The 20,490-nt window shown below is 38.2% G+C and overlaps 1 protein-coding gene across 5 annotated transcripts in view; it reads right to left on the bottom strand.

The window, feature by feature from the left end:
• Positions 1-20,490, bottom strand: part of AGGF1 (angiogenic factor with G-patch and FHA domains 1) — a 43,021-nt gene that overhangs the window by 3,571 nt on the left and 18,960 nt on the right. For 4 of the 5 annotated variants that reach the window (XM_030565654.1, XM_030565650.1, XM_030565651.1 and 1 more), the window contains exons 6-12: positions 12,621-12,978; positions 9,730-9,841; positions 8,378-8,429; positions 4,496-4,597; positions 3,942-4,107; positions 3,360-3,439; positions 1,784-1,911 (exon numbers count right to left, since the gene is read on the bottom strand). In XM_030565654.1, the coding sequence (XP_030421514.1) occupies positions 1,784-1,911; positions 3,360-3,439; positions 3,942-4,107; positions 4,496-4,597; positions 8,378-8,429; positions 9,730-9,841; positions 12,621-12,978 (998 nt within the window). Of the gene's footprint in view, positions 1-1,783; positions 1,912-3,359; positions 3,440-3,941; positions 4,108-4,495; positions 4,598-8,377; positions 8,430-9,729; positions 9,842-12,620; positions 12,979-17,460; positions 17,531-20,490 lie in introns of all 5 variants that reach the window. The other variant, XM_030565653.1, reaches the window with a different exon arrangement.

The raw sequence follows: 20,490 nt of genomic DNA, 5'->3' as shown, positions 1-20,490 counted from the left end.
TACTATCCTTGTCTTCCCTATGCCAAGTTTATCATTAATCTCCTCTTTCAATAGAAAATGTCTACAAACAAAAAAAAACAAACAAAAAAACCCCCACATTTGTTGCCTCAGAATTAGGGTTGGCTCAAGTGTATATTCTACCAGTGCAATCATTAAAATCAGGGATATCACTGAGCAATGTCAATTCACCTGCCTTATTACCCAAACTTCGTAATTCTTAAAGGCTTATTTGCCACAACAAACGTCTTTTAATTTCCAACATACAGCCCCCTACAAATGCATACATTCAGTTCCTCTAAAACCCACTCTTAATGATAATCTTGGTAAGATTATGACTTGTCATAATTAAGCATGTCAAAACAATGTGATTTAGAATAGTGGTCTCGGGCTTCCTAGGGGGCCTCGAGCAGGTTTCAGGGGGGGTCTCTAAGCAGGGCCAGCATTAGACTCGCTGGGGCCTAGGGCAGAAAGCCATAGCCCCACCGCATAGGGATGATACCCAGGAACCTGAGCCCTGCCATCCAGGGCTGAAGTTGAAGCCTAACCTATGTAGCTTTGTGGGGGGCCCTGCAGCATGGGGCCCCAGGCAATTGCCCGGCTTGCTACCCCTGATCACCGGCCCTGGCTTTTATATACAGAAAACCACTTATGGCAGAGGTAAGCCATGGAGTTTTTATAGCATGTTGGGGGAGGGGGGGACTCAAAGAAAAAGGTTGAGAGCCTCTGATTTAGAAGAAATGGTTGTATGCATTGTGAGTGACTGTATGTTGGAGGTGAAGAATCTGAGTAAATGTGGATGCTACAATGGGTTATAAGTAGAGCTCTATCAAATTCATGGCCATGAAAAATGCATCACGGACCATGAAATCTGGTCTTCCCCCATGAAATTTGTTTTTTGTGCGCTTTTACCCTATTCTATACAGCTCTCACAGGGGAGACCAGCATTTCTCAAATTGGGGGTTCTGACCCAAAAGGGAGTTGCAGGGGTGGGGGTGTATCTCAAGGTTATTTTAAGGGGGTTGCGGTATTGCTACCCTTACTTCTGCGCTGCCTTCAGAGCTGGGCAGCCGGAGAGCAGCAACTGTTGGATGAGTGCCAGCTCTGAAAGCAGCACCCCGACAGCACAGCGCAGAAGGAAGGATGACAATATCATACCATGCCATCCTTACTTCTACGCTGCTGCTGGTGGTGGTGGCTCTGCCTTCAGAGCTGGGTTCCTGGCCACCAGCCACCCCTCTCCAGCTGTCCAGTTTGAAGGCAGTGCAGCTGCCAGCAGCAGCACAGATGTAAGGGTGGCAGGACCGCAACTCCCCCCTTACAATAACCTTGCTATCCCCACACAATTCCTTTTGGGTCAGGATCCCTACAATTATAACACCATGAAATTTCAGATTAAATTATTTTTAAAATCCTATGACCATGAAATTGCCTAAAACAGACCGTGAATTTGGTAGGGCTCTAGTTGTAAGGCATAGGAACTGAGGTTGCTGTGGACACTGACGTAGTGTAACTGGTTATTTCCTTGACTTTAATTTATTGTGTTGATAAGAAATGCACTTGAGGAAACTTAATGCTAGATTAAAATTTGTGGGGGGGGGTTAATGGTGGCCTAATGTGAATCTGGGAGTCAGTGTAGTAACCTGAGCGCTCTTACACTGTACATTCAGCCCAAATGATATTAAATCAGGTTACCATTATAAATTCACTTTATCACCACCTATAAACGTGCACGAAAGGTTTGCTATGCATTAGCAGAGCACAGAATAAGATTTTACAGACTTACACATGGACTGAAGCTGGAGTATCATCCCTTTGAAATGTCCCCTCACTTCCAATGGTCTCCCTGCGTTTTCCTGCTCTATCTTTGTAATTTGGATTTTTTACTGCTTTGTTGTCTTCATAGTCTGTATTCTTGACAAACACAAAAATTCCATTATGGAAAGAGATCAGTGACAGGCTTTAAATGCTCCTTTTTTGTAAACCTGTTTTTCTTTTTCCCAAACAACTAGAATAGCGTCACCATATTTTATTAATTCAAAACCTCATGACCAAATACTATAGAATTCTCCTTCAGTAGTTCCATGTCACTACCACATGATAATGTGTTATTAGCAAGTACATCAGTTTTATGCCAGTCTAATTAAAACCATATAATCTCTCTATAGTACCATGTTCCTGGTGTAATTAAATGCATGTGACCTCCTGACATGAAGAGTCAATTTCCTCATATTAAGCACAAAACCATATTTACAAACCATTGGGAATTTAATGTATTGCAATTTTATCTCTCTAAGTAGTGCCCCAGGAATCCTGCTGCCCATTAATGTCAATTACTACAGAATGAACGAGAGATTCTGTACTTATACAGATTCTGTGCTGGTGATATTTGATTAGCTGCTAAAGTAAAGGGACCCTGAAGGCATCCTGTTTCCCACATGAATGTGCACTACAGAGGGGCTGGTCATGACTACATGTTAAGGTTGGTTCTAAAATATCCTTAAAATTGGACACGTGCATATAAACATAATACAACCTGTGCATGTAAATACATGCACACAAATATCGTATGTGCATATCTATATCTATATCTATATAGATATATACACACACACACACACAAATACATATTCACAATGTGTGAACAATATATACCCCACATTTTAAAGTATATAGATATGTATGGATACATATGCTACACTATTGATTGAAACACTATTATGCCCCTCCAAAAAAAATTGTACTAGAGCATGGAAAAAATAAACCACAAATTAAAAACATATGATAACTTTTACAATGAGCTGCTTAAGTGAGACTCAAAAGAACGCTCAACTAAGCTTCAGAATACTCAAAGTATTTCTTTATGGGATGGTGGAAATAAGAGATTTAATTTTTTTTCTTAAATCCTCTCTCTCCTCCCATCATTTCTTCTCCATTGCTTTCCCTTTTTCTCCCTTCTTATTCCTCAGGCTCTCTCCTTTCAAGTCTAGTTTGTGCTGAACTGCAGTGCCCCTTTCCCAGCTTGTAGTAAGAAAAATCACAGGATATCTTATCTTCAAAGGGATAGGCATCTGGCTTTATTCTCAAATCACTACAACTGGACATTTTTTCCCGGAGCCTGTATGAGAGAACTTCCACCTCCACCTACCTACTTTTCTTCCTCTTTGAACGTTATTTGTAAAATAGCAGCTATAATTAGTGTGTGTGTAAGATTAGAACTTCTCATTAAACCAGCATACTTTACATAAGGTGCATATTTGAAAACTTTCCCTGTTAAAATCTATGATTTAAACTAGGAATCACAGAGTAAATATAAACTCCACAGATTTCAAACAGTTCATAAACACTTATTGTGAACTTACCTGTAAACCATATTTTACCCGTATTTTTTTTAATGCTTTTCTTCTAACTAATTCTCTCTCTTCTTTGCTCAGTGCTGGACCTAAAGGGAGACCACAAGACCAGATTTAACTGGATAATTAAGTAATACTGTTTTGAAGTACAGACAGAATATGATAGAAAATTTTGTTCTAACTACTGTTGTTCTACAATTGCTAAAGTGATCAATAGAACTGAGTATAATGACTAGATAATAGATTTAAGTTTCCTTTCTGTTTTGTGTGTTCCTAGATCCTAAACAAAAATTGCCAGCTGTAGCAATATGATCAGAATGTTGTATTTCTGTTACAAGTTAACTTCAAGAACACAATGCTACTAAATAACCAAAATCTTCTAACATATTTATGTATATGTATTGAGAGGAAAATACATCACGACATATAGTACAGAAATATACCCAGTTGACAGCACACCATTTTCTTTCTTATAACTATTTGAAATAGAACTACCTGATTCAGGGAAAAGGGTGACTATTTTACATTCTCAATTAATTTTGTAATGTAAGAGCTACCGTCAATACCATATCCAACAATAGCATCGCTTACCAGAAAATTCCTTTTTCTTATCAAGGCGAAGATGTGCTCTGACCTGTCCCGGTTCACATCCATCACAGGTGTCACTGCCCGGATGTATGTGAAAGGATAACACAGTTTCTCCTATCTTTACTTCATCCCCGTGTTCCAGAACATAGGGGTCACATTTTGTTTTAGGCTACAGAAAAATAATTATACCGTTTTGTCAGTTGTATTTATTAGAATAACTGATAAAATGCACCATTACATGTATTCCATGAATATTGTTTATATGTGAGTCATTCAGTGTATTTAAATTGGTATCTCGGTAATCTAACTACATTTTTAACTGGAACAGATTTCTCATAATTCCTAATCCAAAATAAATATGAAAATTTATCATAAGTACACCTAAAAACTGAGCAGAAGCAAAGAAATGATCCATGCATGGAAGAAAAACCACTCAGCAAAATCAGTGGTGATTTATAAGTCAGAATTTCATTTAGAATGACCATGTGACTGATCTGCTTTTCTATAATGCAATATATGTCCCTAGTGTCCTAATCACAGTAAGTTGCAATGCTCACCTGTAGAATCTGATTTCCGTTAACAACTGTTCCATTCTGACTGCCTTGATCCACAAGAACATAATTTTGCAATTCATGGTCAAAATACACTTCTGCATGAAACTAGAAAAATATAATGAAATAAAATGTTTTCACTGCATATCATTTAGTTTACATATTATCTTAATATTCCAGGATGTATTTTAGTGGTCTGTTAACATACATCTGGTATTGTAAGTTAAGTCACACTGTTGCAGGCTGACTTGACCAAATTGAGGAGTACATGAACAAAACCTAGTATTTCTAGCATACTAAATTCCATATCAGCACACCTGTATTTGTTGATTGGGCTGTACAGATTTACAATAGGGAACAATCCTATAATGGCACAGAGATTGACGAAGATGACCTCATAGATCTTTTCTGTCTCTAGATTCTATGAATAGAATAAACCACAATTCAACTTGTTTATTTTAAAGGTGCTAACCCTAGAGCTTTGTGATGATCTTATTTTAATCTTTTTTTTCCAAAAAGATGTAAACGTGAAAGTGATCCAGACAGCAACAAAATGCTGCCAAGTATTGCAGGTAGAAGAAAATAGCTTACTGCCACTTTCTATGGTTCCATTGGAAAGTCACTTAACTTCTCCCTGCCTTAGTTTCTTCATGTAAAATGAGAATAAGCCCTGACCTCATGGGTGTTATGATATTAAAGCAGTTTGAGATTCTTGCATGATGAGTTGTTTTAAAATACCTAACTGCCCACAAATTGGTGAGTTTGGTTATTCACAGTAGGAGGTGAATTAACCAACAAATTATGGTGTTACAGAGAAATAAAAGCTCTTGACAGAAATGACAACCTTGTTCTGAGAATTTTAGGGATATTTATGGAAAAAAAAATTGAGAGGTTGTTTGGACCAGCAGCAAGTACCAAAGCCAAATAGTAGAGGGCCTGGGGTAGCGTTTGAACACTTGCAGTGAATTTCAGATGCAATTCCATCCACGTTAAGAGTAACTGGGGCCTCTCTTCTTGTATCCTCCTCCTCCCCTCCCTGCAGAAACCACCACCTTTGCCCCCTCCCCTCTGAAACCAGGATCCCTCTTCCCCATCCCCTCCCAGTCTATGGCCAAGAGGGGGCTCTGGGACCTTCCTTGTTGTGCCCCTGACCCCACAATCCCAAACAGGGAGGATGGTAGGATTGGCCCTAGGAAAGCTGCCCTCCAATGCCACCTAAAGCCCTTAATTACCTTGGCCAGTCCTGGGCCTCGAGCTCCTTCCCAGATGATCCTCCTCCTTTGTCATGTTCCCTCTCTCCTCCACCACCTCCTCCTTCTCTCCCCAGCAGAATATGCAGCTAGAATCTGATAGGATGTACGCTGTGGTGATTGTCAGTGGGGTTTGGGTTGCAGGATTTGCTGCTCAAGCCACAAGCTGCGTGTGTGTTGCACTTCAGTTGCCCAATGTGGAGCCAGCTGGCCTGCTCTAGGTCCAGCAGGGTCCACACAGGGCAGCTACAGTGCAACATGCAACCTGTGGCTTGGCCCATGAATCCAGCAGTGCCCCAAACGATTCTAAATCCCTGTGGCGTGCCTCCTATCAGACCCTGACTGCACAGTCTGCACATATGCCACTGGGTGGTGATGAAGAATGCCACCCTGTGGCACTATTTTCTGTGTTGGTCAAGCCCAGGTGGCGATGGGTGACTGACCCCCACTTCTCTTTATATAAATTAAGTGTGCATAGTTCAGCTTGCAAAATCTGTAGATTTAAACTGATTTAGTAATTTTATAATTACATGAAAAAATTAGGATTACAAAAAAAATGAGGGATGGCATCTCTGTACTGAGTTGCTATATACTCCTGATTCAAACAATACCTTCCTAAAAGATCATTAATAGTTACCAATCATTTAACCATCAGAGGAATGAGATTCTGGAACTGCCTTCAAATAGGTGCAATAGGCGCAAACTAACTTGTTTTAAGATGCAGCTTGATATATTTATGAACAGGATTATATGATGAGATTACCTGCAATGGTAAGGGACTGGACTCGATGACCCAGGAGATGCCTTCCAGCCCTATGTCACTAATAGTAGAAAAAGGAATTTCACGGTTTTCAGTAGAAACCACTTAATTGGCATCCCGATAAATGGTATGGTTGGATTAACTGGAGTGATGGTCAGGGAACAGATTCAGTAAAATGTGTTTCAGGTACTAGAAGCAAAGGATAACTGGTAGCCCTAGTCTGTTTAAATAGCTTATCTGTAGGGCCCTACCAAATTCATAGTCCATTTTGGTAAATTTCACAGTCACAGGATTTAAAAAATCTTAAATGTAATTATTTCAGCTATTTGAATCTGAAATTTCATGGTGATGTAATTGTAGGGGTCCTGACCCAAAACGGAGTTGTGGGGGGATTGCAAGGTTATTGTAGGGGGTTGCAGTACTGCTACTCTTACTTCTGCACTGCTGCTGGTAGTGGCACTGCTTTCAGAGTTGGGCAGCTGGAGAGCGGCAGCAGTTGACTGAGGGCCCAGCTCTGCACGGAGCAGCACAGAAATAAGGATGGCATGGTATGGTATTGCCACCCTTACTTCTGTGCTGGTGCCTGCAGAGCTGGGCCCTCAGTCAGCAGTCGCCACTCTCCATCCACCCAGCTCCGAAGGCAGCAGCGCAGAAGTAAGGGTGGCATGGTATTGCCACCCTCACTTCTGCACTGCTGCTGGGGGTGGCAGGGGGGGAGAAGAGGAGGGGGCAGGAAGCAGGGCGCTGCCTTCAGAGGTGGGTGCCTGGCCAACAGCCAATGCTTTCTGGCTGCCCAGCTCTGAAGACAGCGGAGAAGTGAGGGTGGCAATATCGTGACCTCTCTAAAATAACCTTTGATCCCCTTGCAACTTTCTTTTCAGTCAGGACCCCAATTTGAGAAATGCTGGACTGCCCCATGAAATCTGTATAGTATAGGGTAAACACAGACAAAAGACCAGATTTCATGGTCTGTGACACATTTTTCATGGCTGTGAATTTGGTAGGACCCTAGTTATCTGGTTCTGTCTGAAGCCTATTTACAATAGTTTAAAGGTGTTAAGGGTGTTTATATAGCCTAAATGTGCTCACTTCATATTGCTTTTCTTGATGAAGACTACTAAATTTAAGGTCTGTACTTTTTTATTGAAGTAGTTAGTGAAATAAAAATAAGTATATAACAAAATATAGTCGTATGAGCCTGTGGTAATCTCTTAATTAGAAAAAATATTTTTCCATTGCCCTGTATCAAAGAAGAGAATGCTACTAAATTTCCTCTCCCCTTGAGAGCTCATTTTACATAACAATTACCTAGAAGATAAATCAGACAAACACATGAAAAATCTAGTTCTCAACTCATCTCTGGGATTTGAGTATTGATATGACCAGCAAAAAGTCTTAATTAGTTTTCCAGAATATTCCGTACCCACCGCTGTAATAGGTTTTAAACATTTTGAATAACTGGAAAGCTCAAGATTAAAATTGTATTTAATAAATTCCTTCCTGTGTTACTATCACAAGCTATTTAAATGCAAAGAATTTTTTTTTTAAAATCAACATTTATATTGTGAATTTTTAAGTTTTTCATGTCACTGCACTTGGACACTGAAATTAAATTGCTGGTTTTAGTCAGTTTTACTTTGTTTCCTTTCCATTGGGACAGTGCTGCACTGTTTCCAAAACTGTAGGGAAATCATTAAAAACATTCCTCTGCTTAAAGACAAGTTCGTTTTAAAAAAAAAAAACCCAACACTTCTTTTAATAGCAAGACTCTTGCAAGACTCTTAAAAACACACACTAAAATTTTGGCCTATATTTCTGACAGCGTACTTTTAAATTTCTTGATCTATCGGAATACAAAAACAACAATTTAAGAATTACCTTACTGACTCCAACTTCAGGAATCTGGAGGGTGTGTTCCATATCTTTCTCTCTGTAAAAACAGGTAAATAGTTAACTTGATTTCTGGCATACATAATTATGTAACTTACATCACGGTACCAGAGAGATTTAAGATATTTCACACTAATTTGGTTCTGTTATAATTTCTTAAAGAAAAAGTTTTTAATATAATCAGTGACAAGAAGCACACTTTGTACAAATCGCAATATCAAGTTTCCTTTCTGAACTATTAAGAAGCTGTACAGACTGAAAACTATCATGACGCAATATATGATGGGGAGAATTATGTTATGTACCTTGTTACATCTATAAATACTAACCCATGCAGCAGACAATGAACATATAATTAAGCTGAATCTGTAAACTTATCAGGGAAAAAAGGCTGATTCCACACAAGCAGACAAGGCCTGTAAGAAAACGGCTTTGGTTATGGAGAGACCACAGGGAAATCCTGCATACTTTGTGCTCTTCAGTGGGTCTCTACAGTAGTGTTTAGGGCACAGGTATGCATTTTTAGCATCAGACAGGGGATATAACTAGTGGAACTATAAACTACATGGATCCCTTGGCCAAAATTCCTGTGTAGTGGACAGTCATCACAATCTAGGAGCCTGCTGTAGTAACTGATGCGGGACTGTACAGATAGTAAAGGACCTCAGGATGCAGGTTGAGAGTTAGGAGGAATTTCCATCTATTATGATCTCCACAAAGTTGTGTACTACAATGTCCATTTACTGAGCCTGTGGAATCAAATCCTATATACATATCCCACCATCAAAATGCCAACAGCACACAGCATACTACACAGCTGAAAGGGAGGAAAAATTTTAGCAACCAACACTGCTCTTACATAATATCACTACTCTTGCATGAAATACCTCCAAGAGAACTCTGATATCCACAAGGAGCAGACAGGACTTTTTGAAGATCTCATCCAAAAGACATCCATGGAAAAATAAATTCAAACTTAATTTATGTATTTCAGAGATGAAGAGCTGAGTCAACTCTACTGGAATGTGAATATGAGAGACCAGGGTTCCAGCATAAATATCTAATATGCTTCACTCTGAATTTCAGAATTATATTTTTTTACTTGTGAAAGAGGCACTTAGTGGCCTCAAAGTCATTATCACCTTTTAGGAAGTGATAATAGCTTTCACTGAACTCACTGCAGCCAATCACACTGCACTCATTTGCAATCTACTAGTTACTACTATACCAAAACTTCAGAATTGCTAGTGTAAAAAGATGAACCCAAACGTAGTGACTCATCACACAATTTTTCAATGTCAGACATGAGCCAGGACTGCACAGATTCCAGTCAATTTTACCTTCCAATTGTAGCTGCCTTCACAGCTGTGATGATATAAAGTGATCCAGTCTGCAGTACGGGTGATCTAATTACAATTACTCTGATACATGGAGGCCAAATTCTCTCTTCATCTATATTTATAAAAAATAAGTATTAGTAAAAAGCAAAGCCTACAACTATGATATCACAGTCCTCTAACTTTTCAGATGCTTGGAAAGGATTTAGCCACACCTCAACTGCAATTAATTGGTGTTGCCCGGCACAATCCTGCATCAGTTTTAGCAAATGAAATGTACAAGCAGTTCTGACAGAACAACTTTGATTAAGCTATTCTTCAAAAGGCCTATTTGTCCATTTCCAGTCCAAAAACTGTCAGAAATGTTTTTTCCTCAGTGTGTTGGAATGGGCTATTTGAATTACTTGTATATATTGAAGTGCATATTTACTTCAACCAGCATAAAAAATAACTTTGTAGAAGTTATTGACATGCTGTTTAATTTATGAGTTATTAGGGATAGTTGATTAGAAATAAACAAATTAACATTTTGTTTAAAATGTAGTTCTACTCTGAAAAGAAACTATCTAAAATATAATCTTATTCAACAAATGTGCTCCTTATTGGTATTCAGAGTTATATCTGATTACTTCAATAACTAAAGTTTAGTTTAGAGTACTTTTTAGCACTACAGAGCCATCGCAGTTAAAAGAGAATAAGCTATATTCTGTTCCTTCTTGTGCATAAAGAGAATTGTTAACTGAATTCCAATTGCTTGGGTAAACTATGTGTCTTCAGATATACATGTGCAACAGCACTGTCTTTAATGAAGTTGAGCAGGTGTAATTAAGGGCACAATTTGAAAATACTGGGTTGCACAGATGCAAGGACAGAAATCAGCCTGCAGTTTCTTTATTACTCTGGTACTGATGCACAAACTAGAAAGAACACAGCTTGACTTTCAGATCCTAGGCTGAGTTTGCAGAGTTGATAGTTAGAAAAGCATTTTTCTAATGAGTAGAAGGAGAAAAATTAATCAAGGTGTTACAAGGTAAGAACCACCGAATTACCAAGATGCTATTTTTGCACTCACTTTTCAGACTAGTATGTTCTAAGGATGCCTTTATTTATACTAAAAGCACCCGATGGTCAGAGATTACCATGAATGTAATTCTGATGTTTACTAAAACCCAAAACTTACCTCTGAAGTCAACGATCTTAAATGCAACTGTAATATATTATCATACCAGTTACATGGGATTCATGATTAAAACAACACTAGAGTTCTAAACCAGTTAGGGTGGAGTTCACTTTATCTGCATAAAGCCTGAGTAACCTGGCTCTATGTGAGTGAAGAAAAGGGACGTTACAGATAAAATTTCTTAACTGTAGCCAGGTCATAGGGTTGCAGTACAGGGCCCTTGCAGCTACTACTCAAATCTGTGGGCTGGAAAAACAACTGCAGCCCCTCCATGCACTTTTCGGTAATGTTTATGGGTCAGAGGATCTGCATAAAGCTAGATCTTGTGACCTCTTCCACAGTACAGTCCTTCTGCTAACCTCTATCCCAGAGTTTCTCAAACAAGGGTCACTGCTTGTGTAGGGCAAGCCCCTGGCGGGCTAGGCCGGTGTATTTACCTGCCCCGCCCACAGGTCCGCTGATCGCGGCTCCTATTGGCCGTGGATCACTGCTCCTGGCCAATGGGAGCTGCTGGAAGCGGCGGCCAGTAAGCCCCTCGGCTTCCAGCATCTCCCGGGAGCAGCAATCCGTGGCCAATAGGAGCCGCGATCAGCCGGACCTGTGGGCAGGGCAGGTAAACACACCGGCCCAGCCCGCCAGGGGCTTTCCCTACACAAGTGGTGACCCCTGTTTGAGAAACCCTGCTCTATCCTATCCAGAGCCAACAATGAAGACACTTTGGCAATAACTACTATGAGCTCGAGATGTGATTCTCAGGTCGCATATATATATACACTCATGCCAGCTCTCATCTGAACTAGCACACTAAAAACAGTAGAGCAGCCATGGTAGCATGAGCAGTGGCAGTCAGGGATAGCAGCCCTGAGCACAAACCCACCTGAACCCTTTGGGTACATACTTGGAGTGGCTAGCCCATGCTGCTGCTGCTGCCGCCCGTGCCTCTGCAATAACACTACTATTTTTAGCTCACTAGCTCTGATGAGAGCTAATGCACGTATATGTATGCAAGCTGGGAATCACTCATCTAGCTAGTAGTATAGACACACCCTTTCAAAGGGCACAGAGGCCTCCCTGTACACCTACTCCATCCACAGCCACTCAAACATGTCCAAAGTAGGACTTAAAGTGGTCTGGAGGGATTGTGCTCATCCTCTGAAGCATAGATGAGCTTCACTCTCAGTAGATTATATGGTATTTGTCTAGAGAACCTTTATCAATAACAAATTCTATGCACTACTTGGAGAATTGATCCCAGAAATTACTATAAGCATAGGACTGTGATCTTAATTTTAGTATATTTAGGTTACACTCTCTAGTGTATATGTATTATGGCATCGCTTCCCTGTCTAAAAGCTCCTGTTACAATTTTCTCTACACAAACGATATTCAGTCTACGTAAGCAGAGAGAGTATCATGTTAACATCACAAACTAAAAAAATGCTCATATGACAGCTTTTACAAGAACAAAATCCATATTAGTTTTTAGTCCTAACCATAGTGGAAGGAAAGAGTGGAAAGAACACAATAAATATTGGCATAAGCTTTTATATTTCACTGAAGACTGCAGTTTTTAAAGCTAAACTACCTCAAGTCATCCCTTTTCAGTTTTATTTTTATGAGTCACTATCATTTTCTTATAGTTTGCTCTCACGTATTTACCGGACTTCTGAAAAACCTACAGAAAATACTGTATATAAAAGCCATAATAATTCACCTTCATTTTCAGAGTCTTCTGAGTTTACACTCTCTTCACTTGTTACTTCATCTTCAGTGCTATACTCCTCACATTCAGAGTCAGTAATTTCACCTTCTTCTGGCTCACTCTCTGTCTCTATTATTTTACTGTCATCCATAAATGCAGCAGTATCTTGTGTTTTTCTGTTGAGGTGTGAATTTATACCATCTGAAATAACCGATTCTTTGGCTGTTAGTCTGTTTCTTATATCAATGTCCACTTTAGCCTTCTTTCTTGCATTTGGAGACTCCTCCTCTTCAGTAGAATTTATTTGCTCATTAGTGGTGAAAAGGCAATTCAGACTTCTGGGTGATTTCTGCTCTTCTTTGTCCAAATCCTGGAGAGGGTTTATAGAAACCAAACTTGAGGAATTAAACATTGTCTTTAGGGATTGAATTCTTTTAATCTTTAAATAACAGATTTAAATCCTTCACTAGATGTTATAACTAGTGTCAAGAGATTTTTAAATCAATAAACTTGTGTGTGCATGCAAGAGAGAGGTTCCAGATGACACCTTTCACCCATTTCAAGTGTATCCAAGATGTTATGGCTATCTATCACTCTCTTCTTCTAACCCCTTCACTGACAGCCTCTTTCTTCACAACAAGCTTCAGGATTCTTGTTCTCACTCTCAAAGACCTGTGTAAATCCATCTCAAATACGTCTCTTCTGCTTTCATCTCTCCTAATTTCTCTTTCCCCCTCACTCAATTCCTATGCTCCTTCCAAGCTTCCTCAATTGTTCTTCATCTCTTCCTCTATGTCTGTCTTCTCTTTTTTTACACTGCTCCCTATGCCTGGAACTCCCTGCTACGTTCGCTGATCGACCTTTCTTTCTTTCTTCTTTCAAACTTGCATCTTTAACAAAGCCTTTCATTACAAGGCACTGCAGAAGTAGTTTAATTTTCCAAGTTCCCATTATAATGCCACAGAAGATTCATACTGAAAATCTTTCCTTACTGAAAGACTTTTCTCTATTACACATACACACATGGCTTTATTGCATGTTTGTCCATCAGTGTTTGGTTTATAGCATGCATTTGATTTTCCTTCACAAGACCATCAAAAATTTCACAACACAAAATATTAAATCAAAACAAAGAATTACATAAACTTTTCCAGACTATTTAAGAAAAACTGTAGTCATAAGTCTGAATCTACCAACCCTGAGACTTAAGTGAACAGAAAACCTGTGTCAAGTAAATGAAAAACATTTAAGATCCCAAATTATTTACTTATTTGGAATCCTGAACTCAGATGTTTTGCAATAAATCCAATACTCTTGAAACAGAGCAGGTAAACAATGGAAAAGTGCCTTTCAAGTATTTTTTAAAAAGATTATATATGAACATGAATTAATCTTAATATAAACCCTGTGAAAGAAGTTAAGTATTTTCATTTTATAAATGTGAAAACAGGAATAGAGAGGTAAAAGTAACTTGCTCAAGGCCACAAGGCTGGTCAATGGCAGAAATGTCATTAGAACACAAGAATTCCTGTCACCTAGTCTTGGCCTTAACTCACTAGGCAGCAAAGAACATTTAAGTCTACATGCACATTTAGCTGTTTTGGAACTTGAAAACATTTTCAAAGAGCTTTTCCGCTCAACGCACATTAAATTCTCGTTAAACCGCAATTCTAGAAGAACTTTAGACGTTCCAACCAAAGGACCACCACACTGCATCACTTAGATCTGCATAGGAAGGGTGGGGATGTGTGTCTCAGAGCACAAATCTTACCCCTTCTGCATCAAAGGGTATGTCTACATTACAAACCTAAGTTGACCTTTATTAGGTCGACTTACAGCCACCGCAATGCATGTCCACACTACCCTCCCTGAGTCAGTGGTGAGCATCCTCACCCCCCTGCTCCTCAGGGCCTTCTCACCTCTGCACCAACCAGGGCTCACCAAGCTGTGAAATTGACAAGGCTGTCCGTCTCCTGGAATGGAGCAGGGTCTAAAGCCACCCATTTCTCCAGGGGAGCAGAGGACAGCTGGGCTCTAGCTGCCTGGCTTTCTTGCTAATTTCACGACTCCCGCTGTGAAATTAACAAGACAGCTAATGTAAGGAGCACAGTGTCTACACAGACATTGTGTCGCTCTAACTACACCAACATAAGCCTTACACCACTTGTAGAGGTGGAGTTACTATGTCAGTGTAGTAGGGCACTTACATCGGTTGGAGGAAGGCTGTAGTGTAGGCACTGACACAACTAGGTTGACATAAAGCTGCCTTATGTCAACCTGTATGGTGTAGACCAGCCTAAAGAGGAATTAACTTGATTGCCTCAGCAACACCATCTCTGCCTCCCTGGGTAGAGAAGGTGTATGCCTGTCTGTGGTGAGAGGAAGGAATGGATGCAAATCATTCCTGCTTCAGCCCCACAAACAAGGCACAAAAGATGATATAGCTCAGATTGTATCTTTTCCATGCAGCCCTCCCTGGCGATGTTTGGGCTTCAAGTGGCCATGGCTGGCTCCAGTAGCCAGGGAGGGACTGGATGAGAGGGTCATTAGGGATGAGAGCCATTGTCATTTATTTAAAATTGTAATTAGCAGTGTGGCAACCTGGTTGGTGAAGAGGTTACACAGGTCACAAGTGCCTGAGAATTATGCTAGAAGCTTTTTTGGTCAATTAGAACATAACTTTTATCAAAGATAAAGAGATGTGTATTCACAAATTGTTCACTTTAGTATTTATGCAAATATGTGAAGATATTGTTTTAAACATCCCTTCAGATGTTGTATATTAGAAAATAGATAGTTGCCTGGCTCAAAAGCTGGCCAGTAAGATTAGATAATCTTGGATGAAAACTGCAATACACATTTTAAATTCTTGTACGCAGATCAAACGTTCAGAAAAAGCATGACACATACATCCGGAACAATTTTTTTTAAGTATCAATGCCCATATAAATGTAAAACTTATACAACATTCTGATCTCAGCAGTGACAGACTACTCAATTTAAAAAAGGAAAGCAAGTGAATATACATAAACAAATCTCCCCCTCCTCCTGACAAAAATGTAGTATTACATGCGAACTCACTGCCCCAAATCAATAAGTATAGATGGCTTTCAACACATTACGCCATGTAAAAGAAAAAAGCAAAGTCAACTTTAGAAATGTACTGAAACATCCCAATTCAGCTGTTTAAGTGGGGGCATTCAGTACTTAATAGAAAGCCTGTTTAAGTAAGTGTAGATATTTGCAGATCATCTTTAAACCAATAAAAAAATTCAGTGTTACATTTTTAATTTACAATTTATTGGCCCAATTCTGCTCTTACCGAAGTTCATGGCAGTAGGGTCAGGAATTTATTGACTGGTTGTTTCAAATGTACAAAACAAAGGCAATGTTATTCATGATATATACTGAATACCCCTGTTGGAAAGTTCTTATTTGAGATCTGATCCTGCATGATGCTGAGCCCTCATAACCACGGACTTAGTCCTGATTCTGCAAAGTGAGCTACAAGCATGGATCCTTATGCATGTGTAGACTACCGCTGAAGCAAAGTATTGAAGACAATGGAACTGTGTGGGCATAAGTATCCATGCTTGTAAATCCCTTTGCAGGATCAGACACTCAGATTAAGTTCTTTGGGGAAGGCACATGACTTTTATACTTGTTCATAAAGCTCCTAGCATGCTTTGGGTACAGCAACAAATAAATTTAGGAATCAAGGATGCATGAGATATTTATGGTTTTGTTGGTTACTCCAACATTTCTGTAAAGATCTGGGGTTTATTTATTTATTTTACGGGTGGTAGCTTCCATCTTTCCATTCTTAAAAGGAACAAATTTTGTTCCTTCCATCATGCCCTGGTGCTCTGTAATGTTAAACCTGTAGACACTCTTCAATTCATTCTTAAAAGCACAAGGGCATCTTAACAGAAATACGGCATCTGAAAAAATGCAAAAGCAGTGACGTACAAAAGAGTAACGGTGCATAAGACGACTTTTCATAATATATCAGTTGTAGTATTAATGCAGAACATAACATCTCTGTAAATGTGCATCAACACATGTACTAGATTAATAATCAGACTTCATTCAACATAGCCACTGCTTAGAGGAAGGAACCAGTACTTTTTTTGAAAAAGCTGAGAAATGTCAATTCCTTAAGATTCAGAGAAATGTAAACGGCAGACTTCTGATTTTTCTACTGGAGGATTTATAAGATGCTTATTCCCAGCCTGGTGACAGGGCATGGAGAATCATATAGCTAAGCTTCCACTTGTTTAATGCCACCATTCCACTAATTCTTCAGTTATTCCAGTCTTCCAGCAACCCAGAACCCAAGTTTCCAATGTAAAGAGAGGGAAGAAAAAAAATTAAAAAAAATAGAAAAAAAAAAAAGTCAGGCCATCTTCATATATCATAAGTTCAAAAAAAAATGGGGGGGGGAGGAACAAACCCCCCACCCCAGTCCTTTTGGCAGGCACCTTTACAGAGCAAGCAGCAGAAATGTGACTGTTATCGTAAGAACATCAAAGGTGATTCTTGGTTAGTCAAGACACCATAAATTGATGTAATAGGATGCTTAATATTTCATTTGGCAACTATAATTTAGACAGAAGGCTTGTCAAAGTTTTCTGCAGATGTCAGGATTTGTACATTTCAGTTCAATTAGAAAATAATTTAAAGACCAGATCTGATTTATGGCAAATAGGTGCAATAAATTTAATCCTATTTCCTCCAGGTTAAAAAAACAAACATTTAAACAGCAACTACCCAGCTACTAAGAATTTTTTTTAATCTATCAAGGTTAAAGGTAAACATCCACAGACTAACGTGTTTGGTGTCTCAACTCTACCTTCACCAGAAGCTGCCAATTCAAAAGAAGAAATCTTCAGATTAGCCATGGTTTCTGTCAACTGATGTACCTAAAGACAGGATGAATAGCAGCAGATAGTAAACTGCACACTGTAAAAAAATATCATCTGTATCAAGAGTTCTATGGGAAATACTCGCTATTAAATGCTGTCTCCTGGAGAGAGAGCTAAGATGCTCCTAGTTTTGAGACAGCCTATTGAATTCTGTGAGAGAAGTGAACTGTACAGTCAGCATGGCATCAAGAGAAAAGTGTTGGACCCAGACACAATCAAAACTAGTTTCTACTGTGATCAGATAAAAACTACTAATGTGTTTTTCATGAGCAAATTACATAAGAAACTGGATGCAGCCAACAGGCCTCAAATTAGTAATTTTGTGTAGTCTCTCAGGCCCCAATCTGGCGAACAGAGCCACACAGAAACATCTTTGCATCTGTGTGGAACCCATGGCTCTAGTTACAGTATCAGAGGCCTATGTTTATCATTTATTCAATCCTTGTTTGGTTTTTAAAGATTCTGTTTTTTTTATTCCCCCAAATTCACTTACTTTTAAATGTTTTTTCCATGTATGAAGAGGATCCTCCCCCAATATTATTCTTTTTCAACCCCTCACAGCCAGAAGAAATAGAAACCTGATCCAATTCCCACTGAAGTTAACAGAAAAACTTCAATTGACTTCAATATGTATCGCACCAAGCCCTTATTGATCAAGGAAAACGTAAGTTTATCGGATTGTGTGTCCTATCAGAGACAGACATTAGAATTATCTATTAAAAACAAATTTCTTGGGCAAAGTTCTGTTTCATGCCTGCAAAGAAAAAAGGTCTGTAATAAGTGACTGTGGAGATCTAAAAGAATGAATATTCCTATAAAAGTTATTTATCCCATTTCCATTATTTATAAAAAAGTTAAACAGCTTTGTTTTATAGGTGATATTAAAGATGGAAAAAATTCTTTTAGTATTTTTTACAATAAAGCGCAATATTTTAGTAGAAGCCTTCTATGGGTTTCTATTATGTAATTCTATTTCTCCAAAATATGTAAAAGTGTGGGATTTCTTTTTTTAAAAGACAGTTAACCTTTTGTGTGCCTACACTTACATGTCTCTTTAAGGAACATTTCAAATGTTGGGAATATATTTCTCATTACTATGGTGTTAGGAAAATGTCCTGACTTGCTGAAAAACTGATATCTGTTTAGATTTTTTGAGACTACAGTCAATAAATGCATCTCATCATTGTGGCTGCAAAAACAAATATTAAAAGAAATGTGGCTGAGAAGAATAAATGAGAGAAATTAGTCAGTTTACTGCTTTTATTAGATTAACTACTGAACTCAGAAGAAAAATGGTTTAAGTGGAATAAACCAGTAAGAATTCATTGATCACTTTTGTGGAAAAACCTACTGTATTAGTACTGTATGTCACCATATACTTAGAGTAACTCAACTTATACTGACTCTGAATTTCCTTACTTTCTGTATTTGGAACGCTCTCTTTTAATACTTATATAAAAATATGTATATCAACAATTTTGTTTATATTTAATAAGCTAGTAACTGAAGTGCACTTCTACTCTGAAAAGTTACTGTTATAAAGGATGGATGGGGCTCTAGGTTTATTGTTTGTCAATTAACCTTTGAGCTCTAATCTGTTTGTACAGGAGTTTTAAGCAGTCTAATTAAAAATTCCTTCTCTTCCTTTATTTTTTTTAAATCTGCTAACTCTGCAAACTCAACCTGGAATCTGCAAGTGAAGCTGGGTTCCTTCTGACTTATATATCACCAGAATAAAGATTTTGCATTCAGAATTTAAGTTACCAATTCTGTTAATGATGTACAAACCAAAATAAAATCCAGCTCCTTCTCTCAGCTATATAGGCTCTGGAAGAGAGAAATGTAAAGTAAAATGTAATAAAAACTTCTCTCTTTATGTTACTGGCTAACGATGACTATGAATGCAAACAAGGACTTGGTCTATTGAGTAAGAAGTTGCTTTTTTCAGTCACTTTTCAGAGTAAATCTGCACTTTAAAGTAATTGGTAACTCAATGTGAAATAACCAGAAATAATTTCATTTTCAAAATAACTAACATTACTAGTCCAATGAATATCTGTAGGCAACCTGTAAGTTTCTATTACCTACCCTGGGGGATGCTTTATGTTTTGTCATAATGATATTATAGTGGACTGTTTAGGATTCCTGATATCAAGCGATAGGACTGATTACAGTATAAAGCTGGCAAAATTTAAATTCCTTTTCTCTTAAAAGAATGCTTTGTCTTATAAAGAGACATGAATCGGCATCCGTTGACTATGCAATATATATTCTCTGATCTCTAGAGTGACAGGAATGCAGAGTAAATCTAAATTTATGTATACACTTATACATAAAGTTGGAGTGTAGGATAAGAGATATGACTTTTTCAAACAGTATTTAAAGTAAGGTATCCGGCAAAGATAATGGTTCAAAAGCAAGATTTAGCAGCAAAGCTATCTGCATAAGATACAACATTAGAACCATAACATTACTCATTACAAACAAACCTGGTTCATTTTCAGATTAAAAAGACATATTTAAAATGCAAAAATAATTACTATAAATTGACTATCTTGTGCCTCCCAAAAAAAGGACCACACACAATGTTGCCAAGAAATACTATACACTTTATCAATGTGAACTAATGACTTCTGACAGCAACTGCAGTAGTTAATAAGATAAGTTTTACAAGAGGAAAATCTTCCTTAATATTTATATAAAACAAATGCTGTCATAATCTCTACACAAGCTGGTAATTTTCTTATTACTCAATACATTTCTTTATATAATAAGTTGATCACGGAAAATGGAAGTATTGCAACTCAAGTAGATAAGATGCTCAAGAACACCACAATAATAATTTATATAGTTAGGTTTTTTTGAGCGTTTTTATATTTCAGTGATTATTTTCAATATAAATTTTGACTATGACAGATTCTTTTTACACTTCATTTTCTATTTATGTTTTACCATTT

Source organism: Gopherus evgoodei, chromosome 6 (genome assembly GCF_007399415.2).
Source record: "Gopherus evgoodei ecotype Sinaloan lineage chromosome 6, rGopEvg1_v1.p, whole genome shotgun sequence".
In the NCBI taxonomy this organism is placed as follows: Eukaryota; Metazoa; Chordata; order Testudines; family Testudinidae; genus Gopherus; species Gopherus evgoodei.
The sequence above is the reverse complement of the archived record's forward strand: the minus strand, read 5'-3'. Positions and strand labels throughout refer to the sequence as shown.